Raw genomic sequence first — 16,133 nt, 5'->3', positions numbered from 1 at the left:
TCTGCCTTGATGCGTTTCCTTTCTTTAACGCTCCGAGCCCGGAACTTTCCAGTAACGAACGGCGCGCGCGTTATCAGAAGGGGCACTCCAAAGGGTGTACACTGTTCTATGCTGATAACGCGCGTGCCGTTCGTTACTGGAAAGTACCGGGCTCGCAGCGTTAAAGAAAGGAAACGTATCAAGGCGGATAACGATTATTGTTGTGTGGCAGAAGGGGCAAGCCAAAGGGTGTAACTTTGCCTAAGAGTGTGCAGTGATTATGAAGAGTAGGGCACTGTGGAAATAGGTACGAGGTAGAACGAGGGATATGGAAGGGGGTAATGGTTCCGGGCCTGACTTTTGCCAATGCAGTTCTATGTATGAGAGCAGAGGCCCGAGCACAGTTGGAAACTAGGTCAACGTGGTGTGGGTAGGCTCGCTCTGGGAGCGCATGGCAAGACACCAAATATTGGGATGCAGGGGGATCTGGATGGTCTTCTTTGGAGGGCAAGATAGCATTTGAGGAGCGATTGAGAAAAATGGGGGAAATGCGGTGGGCTAGGAAGGTTTTCAGTTACTTATACACGAGGAATGTTGAAACAAGGTGGAGGAAGCGAACTAGAAAATTGTCAAGCAAATACTTGGGCAGCAGTGGGGGGACAAGCTCGACCCGATTCAAAGGGTTGAGCCTCATTCATCCATCCACCCACAAATTCGAGCGAATGATCACACGCGCTACCTCGTGCGTAGTACCTAGGCAGCGTCAAAAGCACGACCAGTAAAAGTTCCAGTAGGTCGTGGTCAAAAGCACGACCTACTGTAGGTCGTGGTCAAAATCACCCAAATTTTTTTCTCTCTCGCGCCCGCTTTTACTCGCGCCTGCGCACAAACGACTGGCGATCACTCAAAGTTGCTTCAAATGAACGTCTCGTTGTCGTAAACAGCAATAATCACGTGACACCGACCTGCAATCATGGCGTCCGCCGGCCAGCGCTTGCTTGGTTTCGGTGACGCTACGTTCTCCGAAACAGACCAGGACGCAAACTCGGCGTTGACTGAACTCGACAAAGGTTTGCAAAGATCCACTACAAAATACTTATTCCATGCGCAACAACGCGCGTAATGTTCTTCATGCCCTTTAGCTCAAACGATTCACTCTCACAGTCGCCGGCCTCTCGAGGCCCGCAATGCTTTTAATGAACACTTTGACGTGTGAAGAGAAAGTGCTTTAGTCTATTAAATTCCCGTCATCTTAGGCTTTCGATTGCTCCTATGTGCAGACCTGTCATTGCTGGAATGACTTTCCGTGCAGGCCTCCGTTCGGGCCGCCTGGGCGAGCAATGCGAGACGATCGTTCGGTTCCCGCGCCTCTTCGAGAAGTACCCATTCCCGATCCTCATCAACTCGGCTTGCTTGAAGCTGGCTGAGGTGTTCCGTGTCGGGAGCAACTTCCTCCGCATGCTGGTGCTCAAGGTGGTGCAGCAGAGCGAGCGGCACCTCGACAAGGTGCTCAACATTGACGAATTCGTGCGTCGAATCTTCTCCGTCATGTACAGCAACGACCCCGTCGCCCGCGCGCTCACGCTCAGGTAGGGTGCGCCGCCTGACCGTAGCCGTCGGTGGCGGCTACGGTCACTTGGTTTCGAAAGTTGTAGTAGAACCTCCAAGCGTTGTTCTTGCGCCAGGAGCGCTGTCTGCAAATTGATTGCTTACAAAGCTTAAACGTGTCTGTCCTAACGAGCTTTGAAGAAATCCCCGCATCGCTTCCGTAGTATGCGCGTTTGTATTCTTGTATGTAGAAGCAGACGTGTGCACATATCATGAACACACTCAATCTGTTGTCGGACATTGTTGTGCCAACTTATAACATAGCCAGGATCAAGTGTTGTTGTCTGCATAGCCATATGCAAGCAGTTTTAACTCCTTCGTTCCAGCTTATTTGGCTTTTTTTTTCTATCTGCTGTTAAATATTTATGTGTGAATTATTCCACTAACAGCATCATGCACTGTCTGAAATGACGACTGAAATTTAACAATTTCTGAGATTTTACACTTTTTGGCAGATTGGAGAGTCTGGAAAATAAAACTTCGACTGGGAGCATCATTGAAGCTAGTGTCACATAGTAGTGACAGTGAATGATAAAGTGGTAAAACTGTGAATGAAAAAACTAACTTTTTATTGGGCGAACTTGTGCCCACAAAAGCAAGTTACACTCAAAGCAGAGCGATAGCGGCGAACATGGTCGGCGATTGTCGAAATCTGATCAGAGGGTCAAGCGCGTCGGCTTTTATATGTGAGCCATCAAACGTTCCTGAGTAATCGCTGGTGCCCACATGTCTTCTACGAAGTTCTACACCATTCATGTCGCGCATACATACAATCAGATTACACAAGGTTCGGTGACAACAGGCAGTGGATAGAACCATTCCAAGTCCAGAGGAAGTCCAAAGCTCAGCTATGCAAAGTCCCAAAGTTCATTAGCGCTGTTAGAAAGGCTAAAGTTTTGCAACCTTGACTATTTGAGGTCGTGAGCGGCGGCGCTGTGATAGCGAAATGCCGTCTGGCACGACCTCATAGTCAAGTGCGCCAATGCAATCAGATGATCTTGCAGGGTCCGAAATGGCAGCGTAAAAGCATCTTGCCTTTAAGTCCTTGTGTGCGTATCCGGGTCCAAACTCAAACACGGCCGCTGGGCTGGTATTCCATGTAGCATTGTCGAAGATAGCAGGGCTAACTGTTGGTTCTCTGCTGGTTCTTGATGTGCAGGTGGGCGACCTGTTGGGCTTCTTTGGCTCACTGGAGATAGGCATCGACGTCGATGTTTTCTTCGTTGGTGACGTGTGGCAACATGGTGTCGAGAGTCGTCATAGGATTCCTGCCGTAAACCAGCTTGAAAGCCGCGATCTGTGTTGTTTCTTGCACTGCCGTGTTGCGAAGGTTACGTACGGCAGGACTGCATCCCATGTCTTGTGTTCGATGTTGACGTACATTGCTAGCATGTCGGCGAGGTCTTGTTCAGGCGCTCTGTAAGACCACTCGTCAGGGGGTGGTAGGCATTTGCCCTCCTGTAGCTTGTTTGGCTGTATTGCACAATGGCTTGAGTAAGCTCTGCTGTAAAAGCCGTTCCTCTGTCGATGATGACTTCTGGGGCACCATGTCACAGGAGGAAGTTCTCAACGAAAAATTTCACCACTTCGGCTGGGCTACCTTTCGGCAAAGTTTTAGTTTCAGCGAAGTGGGGGAGGTAGTCCATCGTCACGACAATCCACTTTTCGGATGTTGACATTGGAAGGGGTCCCATCAAATCCATCCCGAGCTGTTGAATTAGTCGGCAAGGAGGCTTGATAGGCTGTAGTAATCCCGCTGGCCTTGTTTATTGGCATGTCTTGACGTAACGGGCGATGTTGGCAATCACACGCGGCCGGTAATACCTTTCCTGTATCCTTGATAGCGTCTGGGAGAATCTGAGGTGCCCAGCGGTCGGATCGTCATGTACTTCTGGATGGAGTGTTGAGGGAACAAGAAGATCATTGGAGCTGACTGGTGAGAACTGTCTTCTTTACGAGTAGGTTATTTTGAAGCAAAAACGAAGACAATCCTTGCTTAAATGCCCTAGGGACAACGTCGCTGTTCCCTTCCGAATACTCCCCCGCAGGGGTGTCTGCGTCAGCAGGCGTTTGGTGTGTTGCGACACCACGTACCCGAGCACACGAGGGTTGGACCCTCCCGCGTGTAACCGTGCGCGGCTTAGCCGTGTCCGGGGAAAAGGGGATCCTGGGGGTTGAGCCGATGCCGGGTGTTCGGACCTTTAAGGCCCCCCGGCGGAGGCAACACACCTCTTTGGCCTCTGCTTTACGTAGACGGCACCCCTGGACTGACCCACCCGGGGGAAATCGGCAGTCGCCTTTTCCTGTCCTCCTCTCCAATCTTCGTCTTTCTCTCTCGCCTTTTTCATCTTTCCTGTCTTCTCTTCACTTCTCCTCACTTCCTAGTTTCCCGGCGGCAAGGGTTAACCTTGTGTGGCTAACCTACCTTGGTTATGTCGTATTAGGTTATAGTTGAGGTGTACAGCTGGCGTGGGCAGGACTTGCTTGCTAGTTCCTGTCCCGTCCCCTCATTGGGCTCCATGGTGGGCGGCAGGCATCATGACCGAACATTAAACGCACTTTATGGCTCCACCTCTCTCAGAAAATGATCGCACTCCAAAAAGAGTGCGGACCGAGGACATAACTTCCCAATGCTTCCAAAAAAGAAACGAACATTTCCCCAGGTATCATGTGATACATAGTGAAGATCCAGATCAACCAGCTCGAAAAATGTCCCCATTCATAGTATCAAAATCTCTGACTTACGCCCTGGGCCTTGGCTACAAGGTGACGAAGCTAGCCAGTGGTGACCTACTCCACCAAATCCGAGACAAAGCACAATACTCGAAACTCCCAACCTTAGTGTCCTTTGGAGACGTCCGGGTAACCGTAACTACTCACCGCTCACTAAGCACAGTCAAAGGAGTAATATCTGAGCACGATTTCCTGAACCTTTCTGAAGAAGAGATGTTGGATGGTCTGAAAGACCAGAATGTTACCGAAGTCCATCGTATCAAAATCCGAAATGACGACAAGGAAATACCTACAAAACACATAGTCCTGACCTTTGCCTCCAGTCAACTCCCCGAATCCATAGAAGTAGGCTATCTTAGAATAACTGTAAGACCATACATTCCAAATCCGAGACGATGTTTCAAATGTCAAAGATTCGGCCATGGCTCTCAGAGCTGTCGTGGCCGCCAAACATGTGCCAAATGTTCATCAAATGCTCATGAATCTGTGGACTGTACCGCTGCACCGCTGTGCGCGAACTGTGAAGGGGATCACCCCGCGTACTCGAGATCATGTCCGACCTGGAAGAAAGAGAAAGAAATCATAACGATCAAGACCAAGGAAAACATAACTTATCAAGAGGCACGAAAACGACTCTCCTCAACATTTCAATTCAGAGCAAAAACAAATTTCGCGGATGTGGTGCGCAGGGGCGGCACACCACACCAGGCCTCGGCCACCGCCCAGGCAAAGCCTGAGGCAGGGCCACTCCCGCCCCCGGCAGATGCAGCGAAGGCTGCTCTGCCACCTATGAACAAAGGCGCGCCGGCCTCTCAGTCGGCCGCCCGCAAGGCTTCCCCCAGTCGAGAGAAGCCCACCAACCGTATACCCGCGGTTTCACCGCGGAAGTCCAGAGCCTCTAGTGAGGCAATGGACATAACACAAAACTCGCCTCTGCTGCAGCAGAAGCACAGCTCCCTGGAGCGAAAAAGAAAAGAAAAAACCCCAGTATTGGCACCCAAAAAACCAGTATCCTAATTTTTTAACTACACTCATCAAACATGGCATTCCTTATACAGTGGAACTGCCGAGGACTAATAAATAACTACAGTGACATAAAAGAACTGTTAAACACACTGTCCCCAGTGGCTTTATGCTTACAGGAGACCAACTTAGGTCCCAAACAAAAAAACATTTTAAACAAGTACTACAATGTCTTTCGGTCTGACCGAAAACACGCAAGTAGACTGTCTGGAGATGTTGCTATTGTAATTAAGACTGGTATTGCAACCCAAGAAATCAAACTTAAAACCAAATACGAAGCTGTTGCAGTCACTGTCATCCATTTTAAGACGACCACAATATGCAATATATATCTTGAGCCACACCTAACAGTAACACTTAATGATTTAGACACCCTTTTAGAACAGCTACCAGAGCCGTACCTGCTAGTTGGTGATTTTAACGCCCACTCCGGTTTCTGGGGAAGTGCACACACTGATGCGAGAGGCCATATTTTAGAAGATTTTATTTTAAGTAATAATATTTGCCTCCTAAACACCGGCAAAAGTACATACTGCTCTCCGAGCATGGGAAAAAAGAGTTCCATAGATTTGTCTTTTAGTTCACCCTCTGTTTTTAGCAATTTTAAATGGGATGTCATCGACAACCCATACGGCAGCGATCACCTACCTGTATTAATCAGCTTAACCTCTCCACCACAAGTCATCCCAACAAAACCACGACGGTGGAAGTTACATTTAGCCGACTGGGCACTTTTTAAAGAAAGGGCCAGCTTAGATAAAATAGTTTCAGATGATTCAAGCATAGACGAACTGAATGAAGCTATCACCAACTGTATTTTAACCGCTGCACGCCTTGCAATTCCTCAGTTGTCAGGAGTAGTAAAAAAGAATCACAAAATTTGGTACACTCAAGAATGCCGAGACGCAAAAAGGAGACAAAACAAAGCCTGGGGAATTTTTCATAGGTACCCAACGCAGGAAAATTTCATCACGTTCAAAAAGTTCAGAGCAAAAGCCCGGTATATTCGCCGTAATGCAGAAAAAACTTCATGGCAAGGTTACGTGTCCTCAATAAATAGCACAATTACATCAAAACAAATGTGGGAGATGGTAAAAAAGATAAATGGCAGCTACTCTCCATTCACGGTTCCATTTCTCTCTGACCCTGGTATACAGACAAATATAGAAGAACAGGCAGATATTCTGGGTGAATATTTTTCTGCGGTCTCCAGTTCATCTCACTATTCAGAATCATTCCTGAAATACAAAAATACAGCTGAAAGACAAAGACTGCCGACAAGTGGCGGTACAAATGAACCCTATAATAACTTACAGTTCAGGAAATTAATAGAGTACTGTCCGCTGGTAAGCAAACCGCACCTGGCCCAGACGAAATACATTATCATATGTTAGCTCATCTCTCTGAACCGGCTGTGGAGGCACTTTTAAATTTCTTTAACAAAGTTTGGGTATCGGGGAAACTTCCCGAAGCCTGGAAGATGGCCATTATTGTTCCATTATTAAAACCCGGAAAACCATCCACCCTTCCTAGCAGCTATAGGCCCATAGCTCTGACTAGCTGTCTAGCAAAGTCCTTTGAAAGTCTATTGAATATCAGACTAACATTTGTGTTAGAAGACCGGGAGCTCCTGGATGTCCATCAATGCGGCTTTAAAAAGGCTTGCTCCACCGCCGACCACCTTGTCCGTCTTGAAAATACTGTTCGTGAAGTTTTTGTACACAGGCAACACTGTCTATCTGTCTTCTTCGATTTGGAGAGGGCATATGATACAACGTGGAGGTTTGGGATCATTCAGGACCTGGCTGAACTGGGCATCCGCGGCAGGATGTTGAACTGCCTGAAGGACTTCTTGTCTAACCATACATTTCATGTCCGCCTTGGCTCAACCCTTTCAAGGAATTTTATCCAGGCAAATGGAGTACCTCAGGGATTTATTTTGAGCACAACACTCTTCATTGTAAAAATGAATTCTATCAGGAAAATAATTCCAAAATCTGTTATGTATTCTCTCTATGTAGATGATCTCCAGATAGCTTGCACATCCTCGAACATATCAACATGCGAACGACAAATACAGCTAACAATAAACAAACTAGCAACATGGGCAGACAGAAATGGTTTCCGTTTTTCCCCACAGAAATCGGTGGCCATTCTTTTCTCACTCAGACAAGGCGTACAAATAGATCCCACCCTACACCTGAACGAAATAAATGTACCCGTAAAAAATGAGCATAAATTTCTAGGTGTAACATTTGACAGGAAGCTCACCTTCCTGCCTCACATAAATGCTTTGAAAAAGAAAGCTTCTCAGTCCCTGAACATACTCAAAGTGCTGTCGAGAAAACACTGGGGAGCCGATAGGACTTGTCTCTCACAAATTTACCGCTCTGTAGTACGCTCTACTCTGGATTATGGATGTATAGTGTATGAGTCAGCAAGACCATCATACCTGAAACGGCTAGATCCAGTACATAATTTAGGTTTGCGTCTCTCCACTGGTGCATACAGGACATCACCCATAAACAGCCTGCACGTAGAAACCAATGAGCCATCACTTACAGATAGAAGAGCCATGCTCACATGCTCGTACATTCTAAAAATCCGTTCGCTTCCCAAACGCCTATGTTACCCCATAGTCACAAAGTGCCCATCAAGAACACTGTTTAACAACAAACCGCAAGCTATTAGGCCACTCCTCCTGCATTTCGAAGAGATGTGCCAAAACCTTGGCATGCTAGACATATTGCCAAACATTGCCCAAAGGCGAGGTCCACTGCCGCCATGGCACAAATTTCCTGAAATCTGTGATTTCACTCTGACACACTTCCGTAAAAAACAAATTCCGCAACAACATATAATGCAAGAATTCCTCACACTTGAAGAAAAGTACAGTAATTTTGCAGCTTTTTACACAGACGGTTCAAAAACAGATGCTTATGTAGGAAGTGCAGCTGTACAGGGGAATTGGAATAAAATAGTAAGACTTCCACAGTGTGCTTCCATCTTCACTGCGGAAAGTTATGCCGTCTGTGTAGCCGTAGAAAAAATAGTAAATGAGAGACTCACCAACAGTGTTATTTACACAGACTCACTGAGTGTGCTCACGGCCTTTCATTCTGGAAATGCAATGGCTCCTCTGCTTGGAGACCTCATACACAGCATTACAGCAGCCACAGCTCAAGGCAAAAACATCAGGCTCTGCAGGGTACCAAGTCATGTCGGCATAAAAGGCAATGAAAGAGCGGATTTGTGCGCTGCTCAAGCTTACGGCAAGCAAATTAAGAATATAAATATGCCCTATAGAGATTACATGAACTTACTACATAGTAATGCAAGGAAAAAATGGCAGTCCACTTGGAACAACGAGCTAAATAACAAGCTACAATTAATAAAACCAGTTCTAGGTGAATGGAAGTCATGCGTGCACCAGAAGCGTTTCAAGGAAGTCATTATCTCCCGTCTCCGTATAGATCACACACACATTACACACAACTTTCTGCTGAAGAAAGAAGACAAACCAATTTCACTTGCGGAGATGAACTTACAGTCAATCACATTTTAATTTCATGTTGTAAACTGGAAAAGCTACGGAAAAAGTGCTTTTCCCCGTATTATAACCAATGCATCCCTTTTCACCCAGCGCTGCTCTTGAGTGATAATGCAATTGTAGACATGTCTAGCGTTTTTACATTTTTAACAGAAGCTAGTTTTCTTAAAAATATGTAAATCATCACGCAGTACTTCACCTCATACACCACAGCCATTTCTCATTCCTGAGAAAAAGGCTGAGGACTTTATTTGATTGGTTAGGAGCCTCGAGATCCTTGCTCTGGCAAGGATGGCCGCTGAGGTTACCTGACCCCCTTTAAAAGTTTTTGTCAGTACCTATTGTTACAATCTTTTTCTTACTCCATCATGAGGTCTCTCTAACTATTTAAGCACTCAACACCACCGCCAATATTTACATTTTTATAGAATTGCACGGAAAATTCTCCTATACCTCGAGCTTGGCGCATGATGGCCTTAGTTGCCTATGTGCCATAAAACACAACACAACACACCCCTTCCGAATACCCGACGAGGCTTTTTACCTCTGAATCTGCTCATTGCTGTTCAGTGAAGTCTTCCTTGCTTATTATTCCAAGGAAGGTGTCGTCATCCTCGTTGTCTTGCAGCGGAGGGTCAATGGGGGCGTGTTAAAGGCAGTCAGCATCAGTTTTCAGCAGGACTTGTGTCGGCAGCGGCAGGCAAGCGGGGGCCTGGCGTCCGACGAGCGCGCGGCGAGCGCCCGACGCAGAGAGGGAGACGCGGAGCCAACTGCTCCTGATGAAACCGAACAAAGGACTGAGCTGGCTAGCGGCTGTTTATTCCACGAAGACTACACACGCCAGAAGGCACCTCCTGATTGGTCCAAGCTCGTCACATGACCGAAGGGGGGTGCGCCATCTAGCTAGACTACTACGAAACATAAATGTATGATAATACGAAGATCGCGCAGGGGGAGACACTATACCACATCATCCCCCCCTGGAAACAAAGTAAGCATACAGTGAAACGCGCACACAAGGCGCGCACTTAAGTCCAAGGACAAATTCAGTTCGTTCCCCCCCACATTCACACACACGCGCACCAGTCGCACACAAGGCACGCACTTAAGTCCACGAACAAATTCAGTCCGTCCCCGCCCAAGTTCACACACACGCGCACCAGACTTGGGGCACCAAAACACAGGCAGTCACTCAAAACGAAATTCGACAAAGGAACACGGGCACATGACTCATTGCACCGCAACAAGAAACACATTTTATACCTGTGTTAACGAAACATGTGAACTGTCTCCTTAATGTCGCAGCGAGGCCCCTAGCTGTGGCATTTCGAAGACGGCAATATGCTCTACATTCAAGAAACATAACCATCAAGCCACGGAGGCCGTTTTCTGTCACAATGAGGACATGTACGTACCTCAGAAGAACTTTGGGGGTTGCGACGCGTATCGGTCGACTTCGAAGACCCAGCCGTCCCACTATTATTTCCCTCCCCCTGGTTGGACAATTGAATGTGGTTGTCGCTCAAAGCTGGAGAGGGTTGCCCAGGAAGCTCCTCTCGACGTCCCAACAAGTCCTGGGAGGCTACCGATTCCCCCACGGAATCAGAAACGATTGCTGACTGTGTAGACTCGGAAGTGATACAGTCAGACGAACTACCTAACTGAAGCTTATGACTATGAAATGACGATGTCACGACAGACGAGTCATCGGAATGACTATTCAGGTTTGAATATGAGTACAAAAAATCTTTATCAGTTGTGGACAATGTACTATGTTTTGAATTATCTACTACTGTGGTTAACTTAGATTCATTCCACGTCTTCCCATCACTGAGTACAAAAGTGGATGGTCCTACCTGGGCCTTCACTGTACGAGGTTTACTGTACTTGAAAAATCCTTTCCTGTTAAATCTTACTTTGACGGTGTCTCCCACCTTGATGCGAGTTGCCTGAGCACCTCTACGTTTGTCAACACACTGCTTAGTTTGCCACTGTTTCTGCAAGACCCTTTCTTGAACTTGAGGCACAAGACTGTCCCGTTCCCATAGGTCTACACAGAGCCGCATGGTTCCATCCTTCTTGCGCACCACCACGAGTGGAGACACCCACTCAGAAGCCTCGACGCGCTCGATGACATCACAGTCCTCGAGACGTCGCAGTTCATTTGTGACCCGGTCACAGAAAGCCAGGGGGTGGTCTGCGCAACTTTGAAGATACTGGTTTCATACCTTGCCGACGATGTATTCGGTGCACGAAGTTTTTGACGAGACCCATCTCGCCACTGAAGAGGTGATCAAAACCCAGAGGCACACCTGTGGGGCTCTGTACTGAAGGAAGCGATGCTAGACGACATGTCAGCGACGTACCGTCGATCTGTATACCCAAGTGTTGGATGGCGTCTAGACCCAGCAGTGATGTTCCTGTAGTCGTTACGTGAACCGTGACTGAGCACGACCTTTGGAAAAACTGGACAGTGGCTTGGAAAAGGCCTTGAATGTCGATGCGTTGCTTGGAGAAATTCCTCAAGTCCACTGTTGTTTTTGACAACTTGTGCTGTCGACCAAAATTATTTCTAAAGTCTTCGGCAGTCATCAATGAGACAGACGCTCCTGTGTCCACGAGCAGCCGCATGGCGACGCCGCTAACTACGACCGGGTCTTGTAAATCCTTTTTAGTTTCCAAAGTGCTTACCGTCAAGACAGACGCGGACAGCTGCCCTGCGGAAGTTGACGAAGACAGTGTTTCTGCAGAAGAGACATGCTGAACAGTACGGGTTTTTCGGCAAACTGAAGCAAAATGGCCCAACGTGTGGCAGGCGTTGCACCGCCGGTTCCTTGCTGGACAATTCCTGTACGTTGCAATATGTTTCGTGCTGCCACACCGATCGCATGAACTACGGTCGAAATTAGGGTCTTTCTTCGCATCCTGTGCTTCATTGCGGGTTTCGGAGGAGCCTCGTGGAAAATGTCGATCATCTGGGCGGCCTCCCGGAAGACGTCGGCCATTTTGGCGGCTCCTCGGAAGAAGTCGGCCATCTTGGCGGCTCCCCAGAAGAAGTCGGCCATCTTGGCTCGTCGACGGAACGCCAAGTTGAGCTGCCTCGATCCTTTGTATTTTTTCGGAGTCGAACGTGCGGTTCGCTCGATGCAGGGCTTCTAAAGAGCGTCCGATTTCTTCTGCCTTGTCCAGGGACAGGTTTTCGCCATGAGCTAATAACTTTTCGTGAATGCTGGCGTTCGCTACCCCATGTATTATTTGGTCTCGGACGCGTTCATTATAGGTTGTGCCGAAGTTGCACTGTACCGCCTTCTCCTTCAGTGCGGTCATGAATTCCAGGAACCCTTCGCCCTCGAACTGCCTTCGACTGGTGAATTCGTGCCTCTCCGCCAGAACATTTGTTGACGCGGCGAACAGCCGGTCAAGCTGCTGCAAGAGTTTCTGGAACTCTAATGCTGGTGGGACCGTATCGCTTGACGGTGAAGCTGCGCCGGACAACTGCCTTGCCGCTTCGCTTGACGCTGACGCTGCGCCAGTTAACTGCCTTGCTGCTTCCTGCTCCTTGTCTGCAAAGTACTTGCGTTGTCCCTCACGCCCGAGAGCGCTGACGAGCGCTGACGAGCGCGGACGCTCGTCGCGCGTCCGTCCAGTCGCCACCGCCGGCCGCTTCGAGGTGGGCCTGAAAATTTTTTTTCCATCTAAACCATGGAGTTGACGGTGGCCCGGGCAATTCAAGAAAAACGGGAAGGTTTGCCATAAAGGAAGCCATGCCAGGTAGCGTGCGGGAGACAGTGCAGAAGACAAGCTGGAGCTCGCAGCAGGAATAGGGCAAGGAAGAACAAAGGGGTCGAGAAGGCCTAGGCTCGGAAGCCTCGCGCCACCAAGTGCATCAGCGGCGTTTGCATGCCGTGCAGACACAGGAAGGGACGCTTCACTTACAAAGCTCGTTGGTTTCCCGGGGCTTCGGTTGGAACCGCAGCGGGAATCCCATCTTCGTCGCCATAAGATGTTGTATCGGCAGCGGCAGGCAAGCGGGGGCCCGGCGTCCGACGAGCGCCCGACGCAGAGAGGGAGACGCGGAGCCAACTGCTCCTGATGAAACCGGACAAAGGACTGAGCCGGCTAGCGGCCGTTTATTCCACGAAGACTACACACGCCAGAAGGCACCTCGTGATTGGTCCAAGCTCGTCACATGACCGAAGGGGGGTGCGCCATCTAGCTAGACTACTACGAAACATAAATGTATGATAACACGGAGATCACGCAGGGGGAGACACTATACCACAGAGGATGTACAAGTCAGCATCAGTTTTCAGCAGGACTTGTAGATTACATTGATGTAATATTCTTGCAGTCTGAGGCTCCACCACGCCAGCCGTCCTGAATGGTCCTTTAAGTTCCCTAGTCAACTCAACGCGTGATGGTCGCTGATGACTTTGAATGGCCTGCCGTATAGGTAAGGGCGAAATTTTGCTGTTGCTCGAACGATGGCAAGGCATTGCTTTCTGGTCGTAGAATAATTGCCTTCCGCCTTTGACAGCGATCCGCTAGTATAGGCTATCACCCGTTCAAGTCTGTCTTCCCTCTGGGCTAGGACGGCACCGAGGCCTAGGATACTGGCGCCAGTGTGGATTTCTATATTGACATCCTCATCGAGTGCGCAAGTACTGGTGGCGACTGCATGCGTTGTTTGAGTTCTTGAAATATGTCCGCCGGCAGCGTTTTCCACTTGAACTTGGCATCAGATTTAGTTAGGTGTGTCAGTGGCTCAGCAACGCGTGAAAAGTCCTTGACAAAGTGCCTGTAGTAGGCACACATTCAAAGGAATCTGCGCATTGCCTTCTTGTCGATGGGCTGCTGGAACTTTACAATGGCAGCTGTATTCTGCAGGGCGGGCGGACTCCAGACTTGCTGATGACGTGGCCCTGGAACAGCAGCTCATCATAAGCGAACGGCACTTTTCTGGCGTCAGAGTGATTCCTGATGACTTGATGACCTCTAGTACAGTCGAACCCAGCTATATCGAACTCGCAAAAAAACGCCTATCAGTTCGATATAGAGCATAATCCGATATAATCCTGCTAAATAATTCGATGTCATAAAAGCACATACCATTTATAAAATCACTTTATTGATTAAACTAGCTTAGTTTTGCATGAAAGAGTCCTGCATTTTCTTCTGCTTGGGCAATTTCGCTGCCTGTGACACACGCACTTCTCCACATTGTCTAAGGAGTCGGAGCAGCTGAGGCCACAACCTTCCGCATTCGCGCAGAAGCACCGGACTAGTGCGAGCGCACCAATCACTTTGGAGGATGTTGGCAAAGGACCGTCATTGCTTTCCTCATTGTGCCCACTTTCTCTTGTGCTCGGTACAATGTCGGCAATGTAGTCTTCATTTTCGGGCTCTCCCGTGGTCGCAACACCATCATTTGCACTCACAAACTCATCCACCGTTGATTGATCAACAGCTTCCGGAAATTCTGACAGCTCACTCTAAACTTCGGCAACACCAGAATTCATCAGAATTCACAGTCATCACCGAGCACGCGGAAGCCGGCATGGCTGAAGCAATTTCAAATGAACCACTCGTACATGGCCGTGCGTATGCATCGGGCGCTACGGGCACTGGGTCGTGAGTTTGGCCGCTTTAGCCCTAATCTCCCCCTTATTCTTCAAGGTCGTGCTGAGAGTGCCCCCTCAGAATCTTGCACGCTGCGGGGACATCCCACTTCTCACCGCATTCGACCTGATTTGTGATTTCAGACCTCACAACAAAAGGCAAATTCTGCCACTTCATCATGGCAACACCGCGGGAGAAGGCCCACAAGGCGCACACACAATGAACCAGAAAAGCAGCGAGACAACTCGCACTTTCGCCATCTTGCACGACGAGGGCACAAGAGCCTCTGATTGGCTATGTGAGCAAGTGCTGTGGGTGGGCCAGGATCATATTTTGCTGGGAGGTGTCGACAGCTCGCTCAATGCAGCGCGGTCACGGTAGGGAGAGCGGTTGGATAGAGCCGCATCACCGAGTTTCCCCGGCACCGTGAGGGAAAGCCAACTTCTGGGGGCATTTTTCCGCCGCTTGACGTTCGCTATATTGGGAGTCACTGCTATTTTTGTTCGATGTAAGCGTAATTTTTGCTATATATACTCATTGTAACTGTACCTTGTCCAGAAATTGTTTGATGTATAGAATAATTCAATGTAAACAGGTTCGATGTAGTTGGTTTCGACTGTACTGTTGCAAGCCATCTAAGGTGATCGTCGAAATTCCTGGCAAAAACGACGACATCCTCCAAGTAGCGAAGACAGGTCTGCCACTTTAACCCTGCTAACACCGTGTCCATCACGCATTGGAATGTTGCAGGCGTTGAGCATGGACGGAATGGCATGACCTTGAACTCGTAGAGGCTGTCTGGCGTGATGAAAATTTTTTCTCAATGCCTCTCGTTGTCTTGCCAGTAGCCAGTCTTGAGATCCATCGGCGAGAAGTAGTTAACGTTGCAGAGCCAATCCATTGCGTAGTCTATCTGTGGGAGGGGGGGGGGTATATGTACTTCCTCGTGATCTTGTTCAGTCGACGATAATCGACGCAGAAATGCAGGGTTCCGTCCTTTTTTTTTTCACTAAAACCATAGGAGATGCCCACGAGCTTTTCGACGACTGGATGATGTCACATAGCATTTCGTCGACTTGTTGCCTTATAGCTTCACGTCCTCGTGTTGAAATTCAATAAGGGCTCTGGCGGAGTGGTCGAGCGCACTCTTAAGTTATCATGGGATGCTTTGCAACTGGTGTTCGTTGAATCCTCGATATTGCCGAAAAGCACTCTTTGTATCATCGGAGAAGACTGCTTACTCAGGGGAGACTTGGATTTATGTCGAAGGGCATTGGTTTGGGAACTATGGCCGTCGTGCTAGATGCGGCAGAATCCGAGAAGACAAACACATTGCTGGTTTCTACAATTTCCTCAATGTAAGCGATCGTTGTTGACGTGCTTGAACACCTGGCTAAAGTTGATCAGCATTACTTTCCCTTTTCCTCAGTGCAGTTGAGTGATCTCTGTTGCGATGCAAATATCATAATCGAGCAGTAGATGTTGGTCACCCTTGATGATGTCTTCTACGTCTGGGGGTGTTTCGTTGCCAACAAGAATAACAATGCCAGAGCAATTCAGGATGCTCACTTTATCTTTGAGCACAGTCAAGGTGTGGTGACTAGGAAAGCTCTTTGGCAGC

At 48.5% G+C, this 16,133-nt stretch overlaps 1 protein-coding gene across 2 annotated transcripts in view; it reads left to right on the top strand.

The window, feature by feature from the left end:
* Nucleotides 1–728: 728 nt before the first annotated feature.
* The window catches only part of LOC142590631 (integrator complex subunit 7-like), a 147,703-nt gene continuing 132,298 nt past the window's right edge, over nucleotides 729–16,133 (top strand). Inside the window, exons 1-2 of one of the 2 annotated variants that reach the window (XM_075702980.1) lie at nucleotides 729–1,049; nucleotides 1,292–1,568. In XM_075702980.1, coding sequence (XP_075559095.1) covers nucleotides 953–1,049; nucleotides 1,292–1,568 — 374 coding nt within the window. In that variant the 5' untranslated portion in view covers nucleotides 729–952. The remainder of the gene's footprint in view (nucleotides 1,050–1,291; nucleotides 1,569–16,133) is intronic. The other variant, XM_075702981.1, reaches the window with a different exon arrangement.

This window comes from Dermacentor variabilis, chromosome 8 (genome assembly GCF_050947875.1).
Source record: "Dermacentor variabilis isolate Ectoservices chromosome 8, ASM5094787v1, whole genome shotgun sequence".
NCBI lineage: Eukaryota > Metazoa > Arthropoda > Arachnida > Ixodida > Ixodidae > Dermacentor > Dermacentor variabilis.
Note: the sequence above shows the minus strand (reverse complement) of the source record. Positions and strands in the feature narration are given on the sequence as shown.